Source organism: Lissotriton vulgaris, chromosome 5 (assembly GCF_964263255.1).
Source record: "Lissotriton vulgaris chromosome 5, aLisVul1.2, whole genome shotgun sequence".
Classification (NCBI taxonomy): domain Eukaryota; kingdom Metazoa; phylum Chordata; class Amphibia; order Caudata; family Salamandridae; genus Lissotriton; species Lissotriton vulgaris.
Window position 1 is genome coordinate 246607295 of NC_141693.1, and position 27668 is coordinate 246634962.

Below are 27668 nucleotides of genomic sequence, written 5' to 3' on the forward strand. Positions count from 1 at the left end.
CCAGTTTCTGGTGGTGTAATAGTCCAGAAACGAGCTCCTGGGCGGGGCATGAGCACATACCGAGCCTGGGCGCGGAACGAACGGCCCAGGGCTTTGTTTTACTTTGAACACCACTGCATTCAAGTATGCCTTTGTAGAGCAACCCACTGTTAGACCCTGTAGGAAAGGGCTCGAGACCACATTCACGTTTTAAATGCCGACCACGTGCATAGCCCGCACACGCAGTTGTCGCTTACAACCGCCTCAGCCATCGGACCACATCGAGAAGATGAACGCCAGAGTCAGTCCTGTTAGATATTCGCCTTAGGGGCCTTAACGTGTATCGATGGACCTGCTGCGCTCTCTTGCCTTCATGGCCACAGAGGTAAGTGTCAGGCGCGTGGAGTTGCCGGCACCGTTTTTGAGACATGACGGACTCTTGCGTGCACGTGCAGGCCCCGTTCAGCTCCTGCTCTGTCTCGAGTGCAGCCAAGGCAGGGGCACGGGCTGTACCAGCGTCACGTCACGTGTGAATGTTGTCCCGGAGGGGGCACGCGCTCCACAGCCCGCATTCCTGGCGCAGGTCCCGGATGGCGATGATGCGCCTCTGATATGAAGCAGTGTTGACTGAATGTACCTGCGGAACTCCACAGCACAATGCGTCAGCTGTGTCCAGAGCACGAGCCATAGATGGCGTCGACTCGGCGGGTTGTCATTGGAAGTTGTGTTTCGAGGCAGGCATTCTCAGACTCCCTGCTCCTGTCCCTGAGATTGTTGTTCGAGAGTGTAATAATTATAATGCCATTTCACATATCCCCTCTCTGCCCAACAATAAACACCATACGGCCGGAGCGGATTGCAGTTCATGCGAGCTGTAGTGTGATCCTCTCCCTAAGACTGCTTAATTCTCCATTCACGTAAGACAGATCTGTCACGGCCTTTGTCAGTATCAGCCCATAAACTGGCATTAACACACCGAACAGGCACGCAATTACATAATTTACGAGGTCTGGCACATACCACTGCACTGTCCAAGGGGAGGATTCGGATGGAGTCCACCACTGCAGGCCCCAACTAACTACATACTACGGCTACTACTTTACATCGCACAATGACAACCAGATATGGGTTCAGAGTAACAAAGTCTCTCGCAGCTCATCTTTCCACAACTTCTTCCTTCACCCATGCCTGATCAGGGCCAAAAATTGTAAACAAAAAATTCAAAATGGGCACCCAGTGCAGTAACCAGTTAAGTAGGATGCGATCATAAGACATTCCATAAAGGGACCTGGAGAGCTGCTAAAAGCTGCTGTCGTACTGCAAACCATAAATTGCGCACCTCTCTCTCATACCTCTTCATCCAGTAAACTGCGAAGTCCTGCGTCCCATAACTTGATAACTGCACCTTGGTGGTGCTCACTCACAACATGGAAACACTTTTCATACAGGATCAACACAAAGAAAACCCCCTTCCAACCACACACCCTACATGGCGTAGCGTGGTGCCCATATAGGCAAGCACTTAAGCGCTATATAAATATTGCAATACAATACAATACTGGAGGAGTCGAGGAATTTGAAGATCTATGGAGTCATTTGTTGTGCATGAGGTGAAAAGGTGTACGTTATTTTTTTTACCTGTGAAAGATTCCATTTTCAAAACCGTTTGAAAACTGAAGTACTTGTGCTCTCTTTGAAAGCCAAGGAAGAGATACTGAATATAAAATCACATCTGGTGCATTGGCGGAAGTACTCTTGGTGATTTGGTCGCTCATTTTGGGCAGAGTTTGCAGTTTATTTGCAACGCAGCACTGGGCACAGTTCTATCTCGTCTCCCTGCTATGGCTCCTTCCTCCCCTCCTTTCCTACGAATTCTCTCAACCTCGTTGTTTGTTTACTGTACCTTACTACGTTACTACGCTATGGTAACTGATGTAACTTGTAACGCAAAGTTCCTCTGGTAAAGCGCTCTGATACCTCTGGGTCTAGCCAGCGTTATATAAACTTATCAAATCAAATGAACTCAAAACTGGTTCCCCTGATCGCTGAGACCTGAGCAACATGGCTGATATCCGGTGGAGCAGCTAGACAGCTATTGAGGAGACTGACCCTGGTTTCCCCCTGACCGTCACCTTCCCACCGGGACATTGGGCACAGTCCTCCTAGTCAGCCCGCTACGGACTCCTTCCTTCCCCCCCTTCTACGAATTCTTGCAACATTATTTTGGTGTACTGTACCTTTCTATGCTCTTATAACTGATGTAACTTTTAACGTAATGATCCTAAATGTAAACGCTCTAAGTTCGTGCTATATAAAACTTTATAAAATAAAAAAAAATAAACATTGTAAATTCATATTCCGGCTGCATCAGTTGCCATTCCTGTATGTGTTGGGGCATAAGCTGTCCTCAGGAGGAACAACGACTGTGTAAATTGTGCCATGGTGTTGCAAAAACAATGATACACATAGTATGTACCTGGCCAAATTTAAGAGCCTTATGTTGACCGGCTTCGGCGACTTGATTAGATCAATAACTTTATGAAACCTACATCAATGGAATGTTTTATAAAAGAGATTCATGTTTAAAATATTTTAAGCTATTGTTTCTGTAAATATAATTAATTTTGTTATGATTTTCATTATGTTCTGTTTTATTTTTGATTGTTTTTTAGTACGGGAGACTCATGAAGTCTGAGCCTGAGGGGTTGTACAGCAGAATATAAATATTGTTTGCAAAAATATTCTCATACTCGAGTGTAAAGCGAAGTGGAAATTCAATGGTCCAGCACACATTGTCCCCAAATATAATAGCAATAAACAACTACGGTCTTCTGTTCTGCAGATTCACCAGCGCTACACTGAGGTCAGTAGGGTCCTAACAGTCAATGAGGGCATCCTCTTCACTTTCAGAGCCCCTGGAAGTGCTAAGGCTAAATGCAGCGCTTCTCCGGGGCGGGATGCTGTAGCATGAGAAGCAGCTTCATGGCACTCTAAGGGACCCATTTAATTAGAATTTGGGTCATATGGGTGCAGTGGTGGCTGGTAACATTTGAAAGTGGTGGGGCGTAAGGTTTGTGGGAGAGCAAGTGCCTTTTTTAAACAAGCATTAGAAATGCAATAGGTCTCGGTTTTTTTTGAGTTAGAGAAAATGGCCTTGTAAATGGCAATGTATTTTATGCATGTGTCTTGGAGTGTGAGCATGTGGTGTGTGTTGGAAAAATGTGTTTTGCATTTGAATATTAGCAATGGTGGTGTGCTGTGCTTTAACGCATTATCTTGAAAAGGTAAAGTGTAGCATAGAGCGATTGCTAGAATATTTTATGGTGGATGCATTAACAATTGATATGTGCATTGATGGGTGGTGGTTGTGTGTGCCTGTAGGAATTGTGCAGTGATGGCTGGTGGTGTGTGTGCTTGTGTGGCTCTGAAGAGTACAGAGATTGATGGTAATGCATGTGCTTTGTAAAAGAGTGCACTGACAGCTGTTGATGAGTGTGCTTACTGAAAGAGTGAACTTTGGTGGTGTTGTGTGTGACTGATGAAAGTGTGCAGTGACAGCTGCTGGTGTGTGTGTGTGTTTGGTGAAAGCATGTACTGACATTGTGTGTTGTGTGTGTGGTGGATTTGCGGCACTGATGCATTGTCGTGTTTGTGTTTGGTGAAAGCGTACATTGATGGCTGTTGGTATTTTTGCCTGGTGAAAGTATGCACTGACGGCTGGAGGTGTGTTGTTTTGTGTGTTTTTTTGTGTGTAGTGATGAGTGTGTGCTGGTGAGAGGCTGGTGTGTGTTTAGTGTGTGTGGGTGTGGTATGTGTGTGTGATGTATGTGTATGTGGTGTGTGAGTTTGTGTGTGGTCCTATGTATGTGTGTGGTGAACTTAGTTTTAGTTTTGTCTCCCGCACACTCAGACAGTGTCCCTACACACATACACTGCTCACTCTGCACACCCACACTGTTCATTCGCATAGTCACACACTGTTTATCCTGGACACTCACACACTTTGCACCCTGCACACTTACACACTGTTCACCCTGCATACTCACATACTCACACACTGTTTACCTTGCACACTCACAGCTGCAGTCACTGTCACTCTGCAGTCACTGTTACTCTGCAGTCACACTCACTCTGCAGTCACTCGGCAGCCACTCTGCAGTGACACTCACGCTGCAGTAACTCTGGAGTCACACTTACTCTGCAGTCATTCTGCACTTGCACTCACTCTGCACTCACTCTGTACCTGATCTCACTCTGCACTCACTTTGCACCTGCAATCACTCTACACTCAATCTCCAATCACACTCACTCCACAGTCACTAGTCTCTCTCTCCAAAATACATCATCATATTTCATAGATGGTTTGAAATTGTATATTTTTGGGTGGGAGTTGGTGGGGTAAGGTTGGACTCAGTGACCATCCCCTTGAGTTTTGGCAGCACAACAGTGCGTTTCATTTGATGTTAACATCTACCCTTAAAAATCCTGTACTTGCCAATTGATGTTGAACATCAGTGGCATTCAGTCGAATTTAAATAGGTTCATTTTTTTTTAAAGGCTGGTCTTGATTGCTGTCAAATAAGGTGTATATTGGCGAAAGCAGTAAACAGTGCTGCAACTACAGCGCAAAATGTTTTCATTGGTGGTAATATTTGGTCGGACTTTAAAATGATTGTGGTGGATGCTGTTAATAATGTGCTAGAGTAACCTTTTAAATATGAAGACAGTGTGTTTGCAAATGAAATGGTAGCCTAGGTAGAATAATTGTATGATTTGGATGAATACAGGTCTGTGTAATGAGCACTGCAAATAGTTATATACTACTACAAATCATACTAAAAGGTTAAAAGAAAGATGCCTTTCCCAATGGCACAAAAACGCGAAAAGCCTGGCATCTGCCTTCAATTACCGGCACCTCTGACAGCTCGTAATTGAGAATTCATGGCATTCTCCTGGCCGGGGAGACAGCATGCGCGCACTTACAGCTCAAGAAAACTACAGAGTCGTGAATGCGCGAACGGACCCTGACATCTGGTAATTGGGAATTTTTGGCATCTCATGCACGTTCTGGCACGGAATATGCAGGAAGTTTAGAGAGCAACATTCCTAGGGCCTATTGCGTGAAGCTTTACAAAAACACAGCCGTGAGAGGACCAATTCACATGCAGATGGCACAGAACACCACGAAAATTCTCGCGCACTGAGGAATTTTAACTTCACTATTCTGAGCCCCTTAACAATACGGCTCGGAGCTCCGCCCCACTGCTGACGCAGTGGTGACGTAGGCCGAGCCCTAAAAAGAGAGGGTACATGGTGCATTTTCAAGCAAATTCCAGAAGCAAGAAGGTTAATAATGCAATTGTTAAAGTGCAGTTATTACATTAATAAAGGGATGTCCTACTACAACAACAACAAGTGTTTGGACTGCGTGTGTTCAAGCAGAAGAAGCCGGAGCTGCGGGGATTCCACATAAGCTCCACGGGTCCCCCCCCTCTTCACTCCCACTCTCCCTGTCCTCCCAACCCAACCTCTCTATCGCGCTCTCTAAGAATTAGAGAAGTTCAGCAGACAGTGCGCGTGGGAAAGTGAGAGGGACAGATGCGGGAGCCCGATGTCAGACGTCCTGAAATGACTCGCATGAACGCCAGCTGATTTCAGAGCACTCAATAGAAAAATTGCACTTTAAAGTGTTGGTGCATCAGAGCAAAACCGAATCGGTATCTTTGGATCGCATGACTGGACTCACAACACATGCTAACCTTTTAAAAATAGACAGTTGTGGCTCGCAGGGGGGTGGGGGGTCGCGCCAGTGTGGGTGCCAGGGGATTTACATAGAAAATAGAAAACTTACCTCACAGCCGGTCCGCGCCACCTCTGCTCCCCTTGGCCCCTTCACGCACGGCACTGGAGGAGCGGACTGGCAACCCTCTCAGCGAATCCAGAGCCAGGTTTGGATTAGGGCACGGTTAATCTTTGCCCGCCGCCTGCCCATTAGGAGTCCGAAGGGCTACTAATGGGCATGGAGCAAACAAGTGCAAACACAAGTGCGCATGACTGGGCAGGGGCAAAAAATTCGCCCTCCGTCCCCACTCATGCGCACTTGTGTTGTGCTGCTGCCTGTTGCCCCTGTTCTGACAATCATGTCAGTCAACAAGATGCCAGACCGCCTACCCCCTTCAGTCTCTGAAGGGGTGGGCGGTCCGACGTCATGCTGACTGACATGATTGTCAGTTCTCCCTCGGCGTCTTTGAACTTAAGTAAACTGATTCAGTTTACTTAAGTTCAGAGACGCCGAGGAAGCTGCGGGCAGGGGGGCTACGCCCCAATGGACCCACCGCGCCTGTATGGTTGTGAAAATTCCAATGTGAGAATTCTTCATTCACTTTCATACTAGATTTGTCTATTGGCATCCTTAGGGTAAATAGTAATACTGCCTAATGTATGCAGTCCTGGGTATCTTAGGGCATTATCAGTCCAGAACAATTGCTGCAGGCTCATTAGAACACAATAGGCAAGAAACATGTTGACTGCCACGTTGAACCTAGGGTCCATGATCCCACCTAGTGGTTCCCAAGGCATTTTAACCTTGCCACGGGTGACCTCCGGTATTAAAAGCTCAGCATTAGATAAGCCATAGCCAATTTGAGCAAAAGAATTTTCCCAGTCACCACACCCCTTCCAGAATTTAGTGAAGGGCATCACTCTACTGTCAGGCTAACACCGGACATTGAATAAACACTGTTAGACTTGGCATCTTTTGGCGTGTTTCCCCTGACTTTTTGCTTTCTGACCTCCCGGTTTTGACTCTGTTTTTGCTGGTGTAATGATTTTGCGCACTTTCCTCACCGCGGTCCAGTGGTAAAGTGCAAGTGCTCCTGTATAAAATGTGTTATGGATTGGTGTTTCCAAGATTGGTATATTTGATTTATGTGTCAGTCCCCAGTAAAGGTCACTGCGTGTGCCGGGGCCTATAAATCGAATGCTGTTGGTGAGCTGCAGCACTGGATTGTTCCACCCACGTAAACAGCCCGTAAAGTGTAACTCTGACCTGCCATCGTAGAGCCTGTGCGCAGCCTGGGGCTGCCGTGCCGACTTGGCGAGTGCACACATTCGCAAGTCCCTAAACCTTCCCTTTGCTACATCTGAGTCGCCCCTAAGGTAGGTCCAAGGTACCCCCATGGGCAGGATGCATTGTATGTAAAAGGTTGGACATGCCCTGAGGTGTGTGGCATGTCCTGATAGTGAATTACAGCCTACTTCGTTTTTCACTATTGCAAGGCTACCTGTTCTCCGTAGGCCTCAATGGTCAGTGCAGTCATTACATCCTATGATCCTAACTGACCCAGAGAACATGGAAGAAATTCGAGCTTAGTATGCCTGAACTCAGAGTGATAAAACACATCTTTTGCTTAAGGGGGTTTTAACATTCTTTGTTTGAAAATGCCACTTTTAGAAAGACTGCGTTTTCTGACCTAACCATCCAGCCTGCCTCTGCTAGCGTGTGTATTATCTGTTTGGTTTGTGAGTGACAGGGGCTGGGGGAGACAGGGGGATTCAGCCGGGCTGAATAGCGGCATCTACACCTAGATGGGTGGGAGGAGTAGCGCCTAGGTCTGAATAGGGCTGAGCCTACCTTCCACAATGCTGGCTCCACCTCCTGTGGTGCGCCTGAGGACCCGGGCCCCCACTGACAAAGAAAGAAGGTGCACCCTGGCAGAATGCACCCCGAACTGGTTTAAACGAGGTCCAGGGCCCTCTGCCTTCAGAGGACAAAGGATTTGCTGGTATAACTATTGGGGCCCAGACCCCAAGACTTTAGATTACTTCAGATTACTTCTAACTCAAGGAACCTGCCAAGAAGAAGAGCTGGAAGAGCTGCTAGGAGGAGTACTGCCCCTTTGCTGAGTTATTACTTTGTTGGGCTGGCCTGCAGTTGCTGCTTCTTACTTGTGCAGTGAAAGGACTGGAATGAACGTTGTCTAATTGTGCTGAGTATCTCCAAGGGCTTGAGGTAGAGCTTGCCCCCTGTTCACGAAGTCTCGGGAACATCCAAGACTTCAAGCCCAACGCCTTCTACGATGCAGCTGCCGACACCGAGTCGCCTCTCGCACCGCGACCTGTGGGCACCGCACTCCGCACCGCCTCTCTTCACGGCGACGCCTTGGCATCCCCGACGATGATGCTCCACGCCGGACTCGACGCTGCTGCTTGCACCGTGGTTCGGGGGCGCCGCTCGTAAAGTTATACGACACACTGCCCTCATTCCGCAACGCAGCCTTGGCCTACGGACGCTGGTACCATAGCCTCCAATTGTCAGCCGACGACAGCGACGACGCTGCTGCACTGCAACCTGCCAGCACTGTGACGAGCACCACCTTCATCTCTCACCGCGACCTTGGTCTCACCGACGCCATTTGACGCCGCCACTGAGCCGCTGCTTGTACCGTGACCTGAGGGCACTGCACGCTGCACTGCTGCACTTTGCACTGCAGCACCCGACACCTGCCAACGCCAGCGCTTCTGATTCCATCAGAGAGGAGATCGATCTGCAACGGGCGTGACAATGAGTGGTCATTGACAACCTGCATCTCTGAAAGGTACTGTTGGCGGGTCTTTCCGACACCGCAGCTGACCCGCGGCCAGCCAGAACTGTTTGGACTTGCTTGTTCACGACACCGTGATAGCCCGGACGGAGCTATCGACATCAAAGAACTGTGTTTCCAAGACCTCTTGCAACGCAACAATTTTAAACATACTGTACTGTGGATTCTTATCATAATTGGTCTTGTTTGAGTATATACAAATATTGGATATTTTTCTAAACTCATGTGGTATCCGTTTGTAGTACTTACACTGTGTTACTGTTGGTTATGTGCAAATGCTTTACACACTGCCTCTGAGATAAGCCTGACTGCTCGTGCCAAACTACCAAGGGGGTGAGCAGGGGTTATTTTAGGAGTGTAACTCCCTTATTCTGATTAGAGTGTTGGTTACGGCCTGGCTTTGGTGCAAACATTAGCCAACCCAAAATCCTATTTCTAACAAAAGCTCTCTGGCAAAGAGCCCCCGAGAATGCCCACTAAGCGACTAGAATAACCCGATGATGAAGCATGCCACTTAGGTGTGTGAGTTGTTTATTACAAAAATATTCTCCCATTGGCTGTTCTGTTATTAACTATAAGAGGGCAATATTTTCGTGAGCTATATTTAGGACATAACATGTTTGCCACACGAAATTTGACCACAATATTCTGTTACCATACCTCTGAGATATTGGTTATCTGCTCAGATAATTTTTTTATATTCTCAAAATATTTATCGGTAATCATTTGTGAAATCTTTAAGATGTAGAAGATCAAGTTTAGATTTCTTTTTATAAACTTTATATAATTTCTAAATACATTATAATGTAAATGATGGATAATAAACAGCATGAAATGTAATAACACAGCAGACACCTGAAGTGAAAGCTAATAGTTATATTGAAGAGCAAGAAGCCCTTTTAAGGAACCTCGACAGCGGTTCAGAGATCTTGCACTGTCAGGAGTGGAATCCATTTCCAAACTGTTCGTTTCTTTTACCAATTTAGCTTTAACTAATTGAGGCCTGTGTGCTGACGGGTGCAGAGGTTTGCAGAAAAATCAAGATTGGAGACCTGCAAACATTTTAAAAATCGTATAAGAAATGAAAAATAAACTTGATTGATATCCAAATAAATAGTTTGTGAACGTTCTTGGTGAAAAAAGCAGGTGAAACTAAGTGTAACATTTGACCCACTGATGTTTGATTAAGTGGGATCAAGTGTATCCAGATTCAGAATGGCCTGGCCTTACATCTTTTATCATAGGAGCATCCTCGTACACTAATCACGCTGCACAGCGGGTTATGCAAATCAGCAAATGGCTGTATAAGCTCATCAAGGTAAACCATGTTAATCCATTTTTGTTCAATGACTTTAAACTTTTTCAAATTCACAGCAGAGGCGATGTAATCCCAAGCTTCAGATGCCTAAAGACACGCTCATCCAAAGCTGTGTCAATTAGCACGTTGGTAATTTACAATACATCCTGGGCAACAAGATGAAAATTCAGCCAATGCATTTCGTGCTGTAAAGCCCTTCTTCAGGGGTTACTAGAATATAAACATGAGCCCATCGGTATGAACCAGATAATTTTAAAGTGACATATCTGTAGTCCTATACAAATCTATCACAAACGTGCAGACTTTAACCTCTGTGTACTGCCCTCATTCAAACCGTCAGTGCTTGTGTATCCAACAGCTGCCCAAACGGTAACAAAAGTTACACCCAATTGTGCGTACCTCAACCGTAACAGCAGTTACACCAAATAGTGCGTGCGTAAATAAATGCGCAAATAGAACACGACATCCACACAAAAAGAACCAACGGTTGCGTGCTTGGTGCTCATAGCATGGTCAGCGACTGGCTGCCGCCCCCCCCCCCCCATCTGACCACACCAACACCTGACACATGAACATGAGACCTGGTTATCCTTAGAAGGCGGGAGGTCGCAGGACCTCCCGGCCGTATTTATTAAGGTATGAAATTAAAAAGGTTTTTTATTTGCATGATCAACAATTTATACAAAAATCAGCAGGACATTAGATACAATATTGTCAACAAGTTTGAGAGGCTAACCTTAACAGAAACTCTAATACAGATTGTTTCCTAACCGAAGCTAACATCCTCATCTTGATTTTTGTATACTACATTTCTGGCCATATGGCAAGGTCGCTAACCGGTGTCAGGTCCTACTAGCTGCGCCTTACCTAGAGATGTGCGCATGCGCAGCCGGTCCTGGTAATTACCCGGTCTACGCCGTGAACTCCATTTACCCACTAAAGGAGGGCCCTTACTCTGCGCCATCCGGTGACGTCATAAGTATGCGCGCGCGGGGTGGCTACCAGCCTAAGGAAAGCGTGACTACTCCAACCCGCGCCCCTTTGAAGCACCAGTTACCTTGCCCCTGGAGTTCTTGGAGTGGCCAATGGCCCCTCCCCCTGGACGGGAACCTCCCATGGATGATGCCCGCCCCCTCAGACCTTAAAATAGCTGCTCACCGGTCATGACCTTACCGCCACAGGCCAGCATTGTTAACCGACGATCTGGCCTCCCCCTACCTAGACCCAAATCAGCAATCTTGTTTAGCAAAACCCTCTAACCAGGCCCAGAGATTGTTAGACCACAAAACATTCCCCGCCTCAGTCAAGTGTACTCCATCCCCTAGGTAATACTGTTCGCCCCAGATACACCCATGTGGAATCGTCTGCAACCGGGGGGCCCGAAAAAGTTTGTCCAATTGCGTGTTGATCCTCTTTACCGAGTGATTCAATGCCCTAACCGAGTCCCCCCCTCGCCACTGCCACCCATGGATAAGTTGCGACCATTCTACCGTGCAACCAGGGCAAGTCCTGGCCACCCACCCCGCAGTGGAGATGATCTCCTCAATAAGGATGCGTCTCCCCAATTTGGCCAAATCATTCTCCCCCAGGTGAAGTATCACCACTGACGGGGGGGCGGGTTGTTGAGCTAAGAGTCCCTGGAAGAAGTCCCTGAACTGGGTGAGACATAGACCCCCTCTCCCGAAGAATGAAATGTCAAACCCCTTTTGCGCGGCCCTTTTTCTACGGTCTCCTGAAAGAAAAACACATTCAGCACGCCTCACATACGAGTGACCCACGATCCAAACCATTTTCTTGTGTTGATCCCGATGCTTGTTCCGTGATGGCGTAGATCGTTGATGCCCGGTGGAGAGTTCCTCCCCTGCGTCACAGGTTTGAGAAACTGCAAAAAACCAAAAACAAACCGGGTGTGAGCACCATCCTGTCACAACATGTCAATTCGCACATATCGTTTATAACATTCAGAGGACCATCTCCCAATTTCCTTCACATTTTTAACCGAGAGGCCCCTTGCCACTGCCTCAGTTGCTGCCCCAATCCTAAATGAGTGAGTGCCAAATTCCTTGGGGTCCAGACCTGCCTGTCTGATCGTCAGCTCCAAGACCCTTCTAAACTGGTACCTGGTCAAGGGCGTACCGTCGGCGTGACACAACAGTGCACCTCCCGCCGTGCCCCCTCGCTGTTTATGGAAGATTTCCACATGAGCAACCGGGCAGCAAGGATTGGCACGGGCTCGGTGGAGCACTATGGTGTGACCCCGTGACTCCTGGTCGGTTTTGGATTTCTGAATTGTCACCCACATGGTATCCTCCCTGATCTTTACACAGGCCCCTTGTAGGCCGCCCTGCTGATCATGTTTGGACGCTGCTACCAACTCACCAATTCTCAGAGCCCCATAGAAAGCCAGGGAAAATGCAGCTTTGAACAGAAGTACCTCCCACTCCGAGCTACAGACATTGTGCAGTGCCACCAATAACGATGTCAGCCGTGCTAGCCCAATGGGCCTTCTTTTATCAGCAGGGTGACCCTGTAAACAGCGCCAACCCCGCAAGGCCTTGCGCACCATAAAGGTGTTAGTGGGGTCTTGCATGCTCTTAGCCTGCGCAAAGAAGGAGACCGCCGCCCTATGCCTGCTCGCAGCCGCTACGGAGCGACCCTCCCTGTGCATCCCTTCTAAGTAGGCCGCAAAGCTGTCCTCCTGTGCCCACCTAACCTCCCATTCCTGCCCCAAGAAAGTACGGTAAGACAAAAACGCCCCTTCGTAAGCTGTCTTGGTACTGGGGGCTAAGCTAGCAACCACGAGGTCCTGTAATCTGGGGCACCAATCTGCCAAAGTACTGCCGGGAAGTGAGCCGGAGAGGGGTCTGCTGCAGGAAGATGTTCCCTGAAAACCTGCATTTTAAAGCAAGAGAGGGAGTCAGCTGCATTATTGAGAATGCCAGGGACATGCTTGGCTTTGAAGACCACATTCATTTTCAAGCATTGCAACACAATCTCCTTTATCAGGCGCAGTATGAAAGGACAGCGCGCCCCCTGTTGGTTTATGCACTCCACCACGGTCATGTTATCTGACCAGAACACCACTGATTGATTACATAGGTGTTCGGGCCAGACCTTCAATGCCACCCAGATTGGGAAGAGTTCAAGGAAGCCAATATTGGTGGTCAAACCCCATGCTCTCCATTCTTCCGGCCATCGTTGGGCGACCCACTTGTTCCCCAGGATGGCGCCAAAGCCCACACTACCAGCCGCGTCTGTCCATAAACCCAACTCTGCTGATGTGGTGGGAGGACCGGGCCACACTACCCTGCCATTGAAATCCTCCAGGAACGCCATCCATATGAGCATATCCTGGCGAACCTCAGATGACAACCTCGTGCGGTGATGTTTCTCCCGTAGTCCCTTCATTGCCTGGGCAATGGAGCGTGAGAACGGGCGTGCCATAGGGATAACCCGCAGAGCGAAGTTCAGTTGCCCCACCACCTCCTGTAATTGTTGCAAGGAAACCTTGTGTTTGCGTAGGCATTGTCGCAGCGCTGCTCTAAACCTAGACACTTTGTCCTGGGGCAACCTGAAGCATCCTTCCACTGAATCAATTTCGATACCGAGAAATTCCAAGCAGGTGGATGGCCCAAACGTCTTCCCCGGCGCTAGCGGGACCCCAAAAGCCCGCATGAGCACGCAAAATTCCTGCAGTGCCCAGGCACACTCCTGAGAGCCCGCCGCACCTAAGAAGAGAAAATCATCCAGGTAATGCATGACCTGCTGGTGGCCCGTCGCCTGTCTCATGACCCATTCTAGAAAAGAGCTAAACGTCTCGAAATATGCACATGATATGGAACAGCCCATGGGCATGCATTTATCCATGTAAAACTTGTCTTCAAAAGTGAAACCTAGGAGATGATGATCAGCTGGGTGGACTGGGAGGAGACGGAAAGCAGATTCTATGTCTGACTTTGCCATCAGGGCCCCTGGCCCCAGGGCACGCAACAGGTCCACCGCCTGGTCAAATGAGGCATATTTTACACTACAAATCCCTTCATCAATCGCATCATTCAAAGACGCTCCTCTGGGCGCCGACAGGTTGTGGATCAGTCTAAACTGGCCCTTCTCTTTTTTGGGAACTACTCCTAGTGGTGAACACACAAAATTGGGGACGGGCACCCTCACAAATGGGCTAGATATCCTGTCCAGAGACAGTTCTTTGCTAATTTTTGCCGCCACCACTGTAGGGTTGAGTTTCACTGACAATTGATTCTTGCAATGGGCGCTACCTGTGTACCCCCCTGCCGGGATCCTAAAGCCTTGGGAGAAACCTTCCTGAAGTAGTGTGGCTGCTGTGTGGTCCGGATATCTATTTAACCATGGGATCATTGCCAGAACATCTACAGGCGTGGGGGTACACAACTTGTTTGTACTACACTGGCTTTCCTCTTCCCCTCTGACCATGGTTGCCCTGCTTGGACCTGCAAGATGCTTCTGGGTGTGAGGGGTGACCACAGGCCCCGCATGCATGTTTAAACCTACAGGTGCCCGGGGCCCTTGTGCAGGTGCGCCTATTAAAATCCCAGCACACCCCTTTCTTCTCTGACCCGCCGCCCCTATTCCTACCCGGGACCTCACCCGCTTGGGGTGGCCGAAAGGGCTGGTAAGGTCTGGCAGAAAAAACCTTGACTGCACTGGTGGACTGATGGGGGGGCGAGCTCTCTGAGAATTGCTGATGCCATGACATAGAGTCAACCTTGTCCCATGTCAGTGATGGATTAAATTCCAAGGCTTTCCTGAAATTGACATCATACCCTTTCCACGCATCCCCAGAGTACTGTTCACTCCACCCCACAATCCTGCTCTGATAGCACGCTAATGGCGCCTGCACATTGGGGGGGTCGTTCAGCCTTGATAGCTGTGAACACTGCGAAAGTCCTGATCCAGTTAAGCAGAGTTTCTTCCACCCTAAATCTAGAACACTGTGCCCTCCATTCACTTGGATGCATCCACTCCTTTAGCATCTTTGCATGCTCCATTTCCCTATTATCAAGCAGTAATGAATAAATGTACACATATTTATCAGCCCAAATCATCTCCTTCACAGTCTGTGACACATGTTGTGCTAAATTCTCACTCCTGGAGGGTATAGAACCATCTCCCAAGAGAGGCAGCGCCACCTCCTTACCATTTCCAGGCACCTGGGCCGGCTGCCCACCATCTCCGTTCGGTTGGGCGGGACTGGAACCTGCGAGGGAAGAAGATGAGGGCACTGCAGTACTACACAACAAATAGAGTACAGAGTTCCCCGGACAGAGTCAACTAAATGACTACAATTAACCTCTCTCTCATAGGAGTGAAAGTAAAAAGTGAATGGTGAAAACCCTTTATCGGAATTTTAGGGATACCTCACACAAGACATCGGTTGGACAACTATTGTCATCCCACCAGATGGTCGTCCAGCGTCATCATCGGTATCCTGCCCCTTCGACAGGCTGGCGGTGCAATGCCCGTCGGGCAGCACGGGGTGCTGCACTTTGTTGGAGATCTTTTATTCCTTTGCCGTAGGGTGTGTGCGTGTGAGGGGCCTAAAAAAGTGCAATAGTGAGCGTGAGTGAAGTGGTTCTAAAAAAAGTCAGTGGAGTCCATTGGGTGAAATTTTAATAGCATGGCTCACTGCTTTATTAAAAAGTTAAGGGGTATTGAGGCGAGACAGTTAGGTATCTAAACCTCATTCAACCCTTAGTGCAAGTGTGGTCGACATGTTTCTTGCCGTAAAGGCAATTCTTCAGGACCAAAAAAGTGCTCATATGATTGCAGTCCGATTTCTCAATAGTAGGAGAAATCGAGGATACGACCTGGCTTTGTGTCGTAGGATCAAACCTCCATTGAGAACCTACCCAGGGATAGGAAGGAAACAAAAGGAGGAACAGTCAGTGATATGTCTATTGTATGAGGGCGACACATTGGTTAATCTTGAGGTGACATTCATGTGAGAGAGAAGGTAAAAAAAGGCAATGTTAAACGAGGAATAATCCAGTTTAATCTGTGATAAAAGTGTATAGGAAGTCGGCATGCGGAATGTGTGCCCTATAGTTGGCATGCACAGTAAACATTCTATACGGTATGCCGCAGCGAAAATGTGTTATGTGTTCAGGACATACAAACAATGGTGAGTCTGTGTATCCACACACACATATTTAAACAAAATTGAGAAAATTCAAGGAAAGAGGACCATATTAACACTCTAAAAATGCAGTACTGTCAGCCACCGCTGCAGATTTAATCTTTTCCACCAATTTTGCCGCTTCTGCGGCATGATCTGACGAAGCCGGTAACACCCCCCCCTTCTGTAGCCACGGCATCAAGGCCGTTATCTGAGATACCAGTTCAGGGGGGATTGAGTCTAAATTGCCTGCTGGGACTGCCGGCGCCACCGGGGGCATAACCGGCGGCAGAGGTGTAGGAGGCAAGGGCGCTGCCGGTGGCGGTAAACCCGTAAGTGGGATGGGCGCCACGGGTGAAGGGGCAGGCCCGGCAGGGGGGAGCGCCGGCGGATTGACAGGGGCTGGCGCTGCAGGAATAGGAACAATTGGCGTAGGTGCCAGAGGCGCTGGAGCCGCAGGAACAGGTATAATAGGTACCGGAACTAACGGCTCCGGGGGGGGGGGGCGCAGTGTACCTGGGCTTCTTTGCCTTAGACCTCTTAGGCGGGGTAACAAAATCCCCCCTTGGCAAGGGGGCCGTCCTCTGGCGAACAGGCCTACCCGATGGGCCAGGAGCCTCATCAAACCACTCATTAAAGCGAGCCTCTAATTCATCAATTTTCCCCAATCGCTTGTTGATGTTGCTCATTTCAAGCATCATGGTCTGCATCATAACCTCCATCCTGGACCCTCCTTTACCACCCCTTGGCCCTGGCATGTTCAAAACCACCAAGGACTGCCTACAGTCCTAATGATACAATTGTGCGTACTCGCGCTTTGTACCTTCACCAGATGGAGGATGTCCAGGGGGCTGTAAACACCATGCAACGGCGGCCGCAACACCACCGGCTTATCCGGCTATGTCAGGGGTGAGTAAACCTAGTGTAGACCCACCCGGCGGCAACCAGGAGCGATGAAATGCTAGCCCCCCGTTCTCCTCTTACCGACCAGTCCTGCGTCCTTCCCGCCGGTATTGTGTCCGCACCCGCGTCCTGCGTCCACCGCTTAGAGCTGATCAACTGAATTGCAGCTATGTTCTCCTTAAGCGCCTGTAATAGAGAATATGTCAATACCTGGGAGTATGAGGTAGAAGTAATCTTTATGTCTTACAATTTGAAAGTACACCCCAGATTTACTTTTACAAAGGCGGGGGCCCAATTTGTTGCAATAAATTAGAAGGAGGCCCAATTAAACACTCACTCTGGTTGCAAAGTTGGAATAAATTAGAGGCAAACACTCACTCTGACTGCAAGAACCCTTGTTTACTATTTACAAATTCGACCCCCAAAGTTGTAATAATTAAATTAGAATCATACACATGTATTCAAAATTAAACAATTAAAAATTAAATCAAATTAACAATCTTTCTTTTGAAATGTCGAATGATTTACACGAAATTCCAATTTAAACTAAAGGTCTCCCATCCAGGTCCTGCCCTGGTCGACCCTGCTTCGCTTCCCTCCGTGTAAGCTGCACCACCCAGCCCGAGCGCGGTGAAAGAAACAGAGTGCAAATTAATATACAAAAGCAGACGGTAACCCTTCAACCACAAAGTTAACGCCACTGACCAAATTGCATAAATTCCCCTAGGGTCTCCCCTCCAGGCCCTGCCCTGGTCGACCCTGCTTCGCTTCTTCTCTCCGTTAGAACTGAACCAATTCAGCCCGATTAGCTATACGGGTTGTGGTGCTGGGCGCGCGAAAAGGAAAGAGTTAATGAGGCGCTCTGAAGACTGTATGAAGCCACCTTCCCGCGCTAACACTTGTGCCCCGATCAGAAAGACAGAAAAGACTGTTGCACTGGTGGCGCGAAAAACACTTCCTGCATGCCGGCTCATTAATATGCACCGGCCAGCTGATCCCCGATGTGGCGCCCACCCTCGTAAAATACCTCAGGCTCCGGAGACTGCCTCGTGTAACCTGTGACCCGGTTCGCCGCTGCTCCGTCTACCGGTGACCTGTGCTCCTCCACAATTCTCCGATGGACGCGATTGCGATGCCGGCTAAGATTCCACCGAGTTCCGCCGACCGCTGCTGCACGCTGCCAAGCCGATCAACCACAAACACCGCCAACACCGGGCACGGATAACCGCCGCAACGCAGATTAACCTGGAAAATAAAACAACACGATTAACCAAAAACAAGAAGCCCCGAGCGCGGGGCACAACACGCTGTGGAGGAGCGTCCAGGGAGAAGAGGGTCTCCTGGGCGCTCCCCGCTTCTTTATCCCCAAGGGGCTGGGTGGGGGTGGCTACGCCCCCACCCAGCCCCTCCCGGCACGCCCGCCCCTGACCCGGACATCCTACCATGGTATCCGGGTCAGGGAGGGCACCAACCAATCGGTGGTGGGGCGCGCCCAGGAGGGCACGCCCCACCACCGAGGGGCACAAAGGGAGGGGGCGATCGCCGCGCCGCCATGCGGGCGGGGGGGCCAAGAGCCCCCCCTTTTCATATCAACAACCCGTATTTAACCAAACACGTTTACTCAGGTTGCCATAGTCTAAGTTTTCATTTACTCGTCAGTTTCGGCGCTTCAAACGGCGTGCATGCACATGCTATTTTGTAGTAAACCTATTATAGAACATTAAATTGGGGGTGGGTGGGTTAAGGTTTAGGTGGGTTATCAGCACGTTTTTCAGTAGAAAACCGGATCATTGTTATGAACGACAGGATGGTGCAGTATGTTTTTCATGTCTATGACTCGACTCGAGCACACTGTCATGTGATGTTTCTTGGTTTACACCTGTGGGGACGTATTCGGGTTCAAAACGAGTGGCGTACCACAAACACGCCTTTGGTACATTGCATGCAAGCCGTTTGAATGTACTATTGCACTTTCAGTAAGGTGTCACAGGTACTGTGTAAGTATACCTCTACCGCCCACCCCCTACATTGGTGATAAGGTATTTGCTCTCTTCCATTGTCCAACATGGGACATGTCTGGTGTAGCTGTGAAATGGTATTTCCAAATACACAGTCTTCCTTGCCGTATTATTGTCCCAGTGTGTAGAAAGCTCATGTATGCAGTAACCCCCTCCTGTTCATTTTAATATCCTCCATGAATCTGTAATGTTATATTGATTTGCAAAGTGCAGGTGCTTCCCTTAAGGGGTGTCCTGGTGCCCTGGTTGGGGTCTATCCCGTATCCAAGTATTGAGTTCCTGTTTGGAAAGGTGAAAGCGGGAGAGTTGGTGCAGGGGTAGAGGAAGGCTGTTCCAATTCTTTGCAGCCAAGTATGAGAACGAGTGACTGTCGGCTCTAATATGAGAGATTGTATGAGTGACTGTGAGGTTGAGGTTGAGATTGGCTGATCTCTGATTCCACGTGGTCTGGTAGTAGGAGAGGTCCTTGTTTACATAGAGAGGACCAGTGTCGTGCAGCACCTCAATGGCAAAGAAGAAAGTCTTGAAAAGAGCTCTCTTATGCATATGGTTCTGGGAAACAAAATACCTTCTCTTCCCTCTGCCATGTGGCCAGCATGCTTAGGCCCCCTCCCACAACCCAAGACTGAATTAAAAAGTCTGGGTTTTTGGCTTGAAGAGGACCTATCCCTGAAAACGCAAGCAAAAAAAACAGCTGGCACATGTGTGGGGCTATTGCGTTCCACCAGAAAGATCCTCCCATTACTTCCGGGACCTTCACAGAAATTGCTCGTCCAAGGTCTAGTCTTATCAAGACTGGACTATTAATCTTCAAAGAACACAGAATGCTGCGGCAAGGATTCTTACAGGGACCTCCCGTAGAGCCTCAGCCAAACCCGCCCTTAAGGCACTACATTGGCTGCCGATCCGCGAAAGGGTCAAATTTAAGGCCCTTTGTACCACTCATAAAGCTATGCAAAATCAAGGGCCCCCAATGCTAAAAGCTATGATCTTTCCATACAGACCCAACAGGCCCCTACGCTCAGCCCAAGGTCATCTAGCCACAGTCCACAGAACCAGAAAAGCCCAAACTGGAGGACGTCGCTTCTCGGTTACAGCGGCCACCACCTGGAACGCTTTGCCATCTCATCTTCGTTCCGAGACCAATCTCATGAAATTTCGGAAGCTTCTTAAAACGCATCTCTTTCCGCAATAACTCTCCTCTCTCCCTCCGGCTTTCACCCTCAGATGTTCTGCAATCTCAGCGCTGGGACGCTCACGGGCAGCCATGCGCTATATAAAACCTAAATTTCATTTCATTTCATTTCATTTCATTATGGTTCCAGTGTAGGTTTCTAAGATGCTTGGAAATGAAAGAGCGGGCAGAGAGGTTAAGAACATTAGAACGCAGTGAGCATCTGAGTGTCTGTATGACATCTGTGTACCGGATAGCTAGGGATGCCCATGGACAAAGCATTCCCATAGTGAAGGTAGTAAGTGATCAGTGCCTGCGTCACTGTTTGCAGGTATCGATCGACTGCTTGGGCAAGACCCTTTGTAGCATTTTCAAGATGGCAAAGCCGGTGGCTGTAAGATGGTCGATTTGGGAGATCATAGAAAGTTTGCGGTCCAATATGATGCCTGGGTTTCTGGCAGACTCGGAAGTAGAAGGGGTGCTGGTAATTCCTCCAGCCACCAGGGAGAGGGCCTGATGGAGGGTTGTGTGCTAATAATGATTACCTCTGTCTTGTTGCTGACTCGCCTCAGGCTGTTCCTCTACATCCACTTTGCAATGAATCTCATGCAGCAGCAGAAATTGGCTCTAGTGTCCAGAATATTACCTGGAAAGTTCATCAGCATAGGAAACAATGTGAGAACCAAAACAAGCATTCGCAAAGCCAATAGGTCTCGCATACAGGGGATATATTGGCTTTGGCAATGTGATACTGAAAAAGAATGCCTTGTAATTGGCTAGCAAACATCACCATGCTGACCTGTAGCATAGATGTAGTTTAGCTGCGAGTAAACACGGTCTGCAGAGAGCAGACCCAACAAGCCTCTAGGCTTGCCGTTTAGCGTACTGGCTGTGTTCTAGAAAAACATATTCCAAACCTGGATGGAGCATAGTGCATATTTCTAAAGCACCCACCCCCCCCCCCCCCTAAGCAGCAAGTGACATTGTGTTCCTTAACATATTCTCCAACCCCCAATGACCCAGGTCATTAAAAAAAACACTCGATATCACCTTAAGGAAAATTACATTTTTATTATTACAATTTAACACCATTTTCTGCTTACATAAAAAGCCTTTAAAGAAGCAGTACACTGTAGAAGAACACACCCCTGCTACAAAGGTACATTTCTTTCTAACATCTTAGTGATTTCAGTAAACGCTTCCCTAGGAAGAAAATATGCCACCGGCAAGCAAGGTATTCTACTTAAAAGCGTTTAAGAGTGCACCTCAGATTTAACAATAAAGCTTAATTGTGTATCCTTTACAAAGCGCTCCCACAAGCTGCAGGAGGCAGGTTGTGGAGGGATTTCTGGCCCCACATAACGAGTGCAGCACATTAGGTTTTAACTATTTGATAAAAATATCTATTCATTCATGCAAGTCAGAGGAGAGATACTTCATCAAATAAATAACAATTTTGCAAAACATGAATATCAGGATATTCATGCATGAGGTCAGCCAGAATTAAGTGTTCTGAAAAAGAAACGTGGATGTTTCAGGAGTAGGACTGTATCATCAGTGGGATATCACTGTACGGTGCAAACTACATATGAGGGCTTCGTAAACCTCATCATAGATTCATTTGGTAAAGCTGTGAACTGTTTGTACAGTTGTTTGATAGATTCTAAAGTAAAGTGTTGCAGTTAGATAATGAACTGCTTTAATGCATGCTATATAAGTCCCACTCGCTGGAAACACCCACAACATACTGATTTATTCATTAGACTATTTAGTGGGCTAGCCGTTTAGATGTCAAACTCTTAATTACAAATGTAAGTCATAACTACAGAAAACTCCCTCATCAGGGAGAGGACAGTAGAAGCAGGGGCCGAGTTGGTGTGATTTTGTGCTAAGAGTATTGCTTATGTTGGGACTAGTCAATTGCATGGCTATCTCCAATCATTCACCTGCCTGCAAGCTCGTACCCATTACTTGAGTGAAGGTAATTAACTAATGGCACTGACTATAGTCAGTAATGTTAAAATCGGAATGCATAGGCTGTTTACAGTTTATGGGTCTATAAACTGGAACTGCAACATTGTCTACTTTTAAGCCTACCGTCACCTCTTCCACTGGCAAATCCAGAACACCCTCCCAACAGCCACTAAAATCCCCACACTGCTTGTCACACCATGTTTTTAACATTGGCATGCTGCCTCAATTACTCACTTTCACCACCCCCCAGTCCACAATCTTGCTAAAATATACTACAGCTATGCAGCCAAAGAGACTGACGCGAGGAGTTGCCACCGACCCCCCCAAACGGTCAGCCATATGGGTTAAATGAGTCTCCAAACAGACAGGCAAGTCACTTCTATCTACAGAATATATTAGCAGGCATGGTATGTTCCACTTAGCACTCATATGGCTAGTCGTTGCAAAGGTACATTTTCGGCTCCAAGAATTCTGACAGATCAGCATAGGTTACCTACGCTTCACATGCCTTGAGGATTATATCTTGGTATTACATTGTAGGGTTAGTAGATGGTACATTTGCGTTAAATCAAATCAAATCATACGTTCTTATATAGCGCCTTTCACCGTAAGGTCTCAAGGCGCGTTGCTTTGGGAACCCGTCCTGGCTTTTCCATGCAAGATAACCCCTACTGGGCATCCCAAGGTGAAAGCCAAGGTGAAAGCCAGGCATCCCATCGCGGTGGGGCCCTAGTGGAGATTAAGCAAGCTATTGCCCAGAGTTGCAGAGTGTGAACCCATGATTCGAGTAGGCACCGAGGCGAGAGAATTATCGAGTCCGTGGACAATTTGAGCTCAAGACCCTGCCGCGTCGGGGATTGAACCCTGGTCCCGGGTCTGACCTCTGCATCCGGGTATGCCTCCTCTAATCGGTGGGAGTGAAAGTTAAATATGGCACTACACTGTCACCCCAAGCACGACCGGCACAGGTAGGAGTGATGTGGCGGGGCAGGTTTGGGGGATAGAAGTTGACAGACAACACAATAGGTAAAATGAATTAAAAGAAATAAAATCACTTACCTTGTGCTCTCCGCATCGCCAGTCGCTGATGCAGCGAGCGCAAGGTAAGTGGTTTTATTAATTTTAAAATTTAATCTGACCTATCCCGTTGTCTGTCGACTCCCCCTCCCCCCTCCTGCCCCGCTCCAACATTCTTACCTCTTCCGGCTGCGCCTGCGTCACCCACTGTTCCCCTTACTCAGTCTAGAGATATGTTACCACTGTTATGCTCTGTGCTTACCTACCGTCACAAGCTCATGTGTGCCGTCCAAAGTCAGAGGAGGTACCAAGATCGCCCATCCCCTATACTTCACACCTCTCCCAGCCAACCTTGTCCCCCCCCCCTCCCCATGGTACTGGCCGATGGCCTCTGTCTTGCGCAGTGACTCTTCCCTAGCCTCTCAGACACACTCCAGGTCTCCAGACATCCTGCTCTATACGCGTAATGGCCATGCGTTCCAACATACGTCATTAGCCCAGCCAGTAGCACAGTAGTGCTTTGTCCTGTCACTCAAGCTCCTCCAAAGACGGATACTTAAAGAGAGGAGAGACCTACACAGATATGACAGCCAGGTTGTAACTGGTGTAGTAAGCCGAGGTGATAAACTACCCCTCATGACACAAGAGCATGACTTAACAGGTCATCATTTTCAGATTTATTGTTTAAAATAAATATGAGAAATGTAGAAAATGCGAAGTATGAATAATTAAATAATATTTAGTAAAAAAAACTTTAAATTAATATTGTAGTCAATGTTGGGAATACGCCTTAAGATTTATTCTAATAGAAACAAAGCTTTATATAAATAGTCCCTTTGGAATATGCTTCAAACACCCTTTTAAAGATAAATTCCAGACAGGCATACTTTTTGGCAGCATATTATGTGTGGGTAATTGGCCTTGAGGATTTTGGCCTAACCCTCTCTTCCAACGCATTAATGGGAGCGGGGTTTGTACCTGCAATACCCAGAAGGAAGGACGGGCCATCAAACACTGTAACAGCAGGAAGCGTGAAGGCGTGTGAACGTAGTGTGATGGCCAACAAAAATTTTCTTCTAGTGAAATCGCCAGGGAGGGAAATAAGCAAACAAAGGAGGGACATTTTAAAAGAATGCACCAATAAAAAGGAAGCATTTAAGACGAGCACAAAAAAGAACTAATGCAATAGATGGGCATGCTTAAACCCCATAGACTAAATACAGCACGTCTTGCAGACAACGCATGCACTCTGCCTGGGCTCGACCTAAAAATTACTATGTCAACTACAGATGACATGTAGATGGTAAAGAGTGTAGGACTGAAGGTTGAACCCTAGGCTAAGGTTCCAAGAGCGTTAAGTGAACCAGATTGTAACATCACTATAAAACAGGACTTAATTTTCCATGTCAGCCTTTAAAAGTAGGATTGGTAACTGTCCCATCTGGAGACCATGGATATGTTGCTTCTTTAATTGTGTTTCTCATGGGGATGTAGAAGTTGGGCATCTCAATGTGTCATCCTCTCTGGATTCCTACAGTGTGGTGAAGATGAGAAAATATTACAGAGAATATTTTTAAACTCCTAAATAGATTCTGCATAATTCTCCTTGGCCAAAGTAAGTTCACTAATGATAGGGATCCACCAATAGATAGTCTGCAAAAACCGACTGCTGTGCCTATAGTCCCTTTAATGAGATTGTGTTCCCTTTACCATACATCTACCCATATGAGTCTATGTTTAGGATGACAACCTCTCTCAAGGTCATTAAGGACGAAGTTTCCAGTTGAAGATTTTTGTGGGATATCCTATTACGTCTTTAGCAGCTCTAGTCTTATTTTACTCCCTTTGAACTAATTAAATTAACACAGAAAACCAACGATTTGTGGGTGACAAAGCCAGCAATGGGGGCATTGTCCATAAGAGGCTCTTACTTTCCCTGTTTGCTCCACAGCATACTTTTAAACAGGTGCACTGGGCACAGACAGGTACAATTCTTCCTATTACAATCAAAGCACTGATCCCAAGGCAGCACCAAACTCGCACTTGCCCTGGGGGGCAGGCCATTAGTGAAAGATGGAGCAGATGCTTGAAGCAGCCCTTTCCTATTTCACTGCACAGGTGGCACCCTCCTGCACTTCAAAGGGGAACATATTTTCCCTGTAAGGGGGAAGTGAGTGCACCCACCTGCAGGGTGATGTCTGGGGGGGGGGGGCGTTGAGGGGTTTACCCTCTTCCAAAGGGCTACCAACAGAGTGCACTGAAATTTGCGTATGGGTGTACAAAATTAAATAGGAACAGAGGCATAGCATTTGCCTCATTTGCATGGGGCCACGCCTCGTGTAAATGAGGAAAGGCTTCCTAAGGCACCAGTAAAGTAGGCCCACCAGTCCTACCTGGATTACGGAGGAGGCTGGACAAGTAAGTGTCTGGCGTCCCATCTCTAATACTACAGTGCCTAGAGGGGGCACAAAAAAGGCTGTGCACACGAACATTGCACCCCAGAGCACCATCCATAATACGGCCGCAGGAGTGAGGTGCTCAAAATGTGAATACTTGTGACATCATGCTAAAATTACTTTAAAGCCTAGTTTCCTCAATAAACCCGATAGCTAAATGTGATTGTTTGGAACTTATCAATGCTTAATCAATTCAGGCGTAGCTTATGAATTTTTGTTGAGTGTACTGACCTGGTTAGTCAGACTTTAAATAGCCTATAAGAATTGTCGAAAATAAACGTATGGAGGATGTTCTGCCTATGACCCAGTAATCTCACATTGAGCGTGGATTGACTTTCACATTCACACTCTAGATCTGTTCCACCACAGATACACAGGCCTTTAACCTCTCCTCCCTGAAGAAGGCTTGATGCAGAGATGTTCAGGGAACTTAATCGGCATTAGTGCCGACCCTATCTCGAAATCCAAAGCATTCCCCTTAACAAATCACCCTGTCTGTACACACACCCCGCTTCCACTGGATTGCTTCCTAAATTCTGAGCTAAGATGAATACTTCTAACCAGAAGCATATTTCACACATTTTGAATGCCCCTTGCAGCGGCCAGGGTGCCTATGGGGACTATATTTAACCCCTTGTGTGGGTGTGATGGCTAGGAGCCGTCACACGTCACGGTGGGCGTGTGCTGAGTACTGCCCCTGCCGTCCGAACCCCACCCACTCATTAAAAACCCAGCACCCTGGCGGAATTCTCGCTGCGGTCAATGGGTTACGGGTAATACGTTTCTGAATTTGAAGGGCTACACTGATTAGTAAACAGTGGTAAAACGATGAGCCTTAGTTTCCACTTTTGTCAATTGCAGTTCTAACACCTCGGCGTCCCTGCATAACACCACAGCAAATGAGACACTTGTGTCACTGGGGACCCAAAATGGAAGTCCTATTCCATCTCGGTCAAGATATCAAGACCACTAGCACTGTGGATGTCCATGTATAGTCCATCATCGCTATAGTGAAAGTGTCACAAATTGTCTGCCTCCTCGCCATAGACTCCATAATGCTAAAGATACAGATAGTCCTGTACAACATCTCTGAGTCTGATCTAAAGTCTCAAGGTATTGCTGATACTTGTTTCAAAGCAAAGGCACATCTAGACTGTCATCTAACACAACTTGCTGCACCGTAGTAATTTCATGAGACCCTGGTCAAAATCTAGATGAAGTCCGCTCCGTATCCGAGATAGGATTTGATCTGAAACTGGCACCCGTTTAGCCAGAATCAGCAAGGCTATTGGCAAGATAGTGGAGGGCATAGCCTTGTGCTGTTAGCCTAAAACATGCAATTGAACAAAGAAAAAACACCGACAGTGCATGCGATCTGATATTTCCAGGAATTAACAAAATACAAACCAAATAAGGTGTTCTACTAAGACTTAAACTCATTTACAATTCGCTTGCAGAGTGTCCAGAAAACAATGCAATAGTTCTCTGTGAGATCAAACATCTTTCAGAAGTGCGCTTTGCATTGGAGGCTGTTCACTTGCTACCTGAAGCGCAGCTTGATGCCAGTGCTTATGTTCATACCTATTTAGGGAAAACCACGAGCTCAACAGTACCCCCTGCATCCTAGTTTCAGGTTTGTTTGAATATGTTTGGTTCTTCTGGGAATCTTTCTTCTAAAAAATAGAAGCCACTTTCACGAAGTTCTCAACTCCCTGCTTATCAGTGATGCACAGAGTTGCGCGTGCTTAGAATGGAAACTGTTTTGTTGTATTCAGTCGTCTACAATATAGGACCATTTTGAGTTCAAGTACTAGTACATTTTTTGCATTTTCTATACTAGTGGTACCCTTGGGTCACTAGAAATTTAGAACTCTGTCTACTGTATGTAAACCTTCAAAAGCACAAACTTTGCCCATCTCAACTTTCTTTCACTAGTGCTTGGTTGAGAGAGGACTTTGTTTGAAAGCAGTTGATCTTCAATGAGTGCTGTACTTGGAGTCCTTCCTTAGAACGTACAGAAAATCAGCAATACCCCTTACAGCGAGATAGCTTCAGTGGCATCAGCAGCGCCATCC

General features: G+C 47.5%; 2 protein-coding genes across 2 annotated transcripts in view; one reads left to right on the forward strand and one right to left on the reverse strand.

Annotated features, from left to right (window-relative positions):
• Window positions 1-27668, forward strand: part of LOC147710601 (prostaglandin G/H synthase 1-like) — a 570882-nt gene that overhangs the window by 31425 nt on the left and 511789 nt on the right. The gene's annotated exons all lie outside the window — the stretch shown is intronic.
• LOC147710602 (uncharacterized) lies at window positions 11825-14349 on the reverse strand. Its single transcript, XM_086922443.1, has 2 exons — window positions 12739-14349; window positions 11825-12079 (listed from the first exon to the last, which is right to left on the reverse strand). The coding sequence occupies exons 1-2, from the start codon at window positions 14347-14349 to the stop codon at window positions 11825-11827; spliced, it is 1866 nt and encodes a 621-aa protein (XP_086778569.1).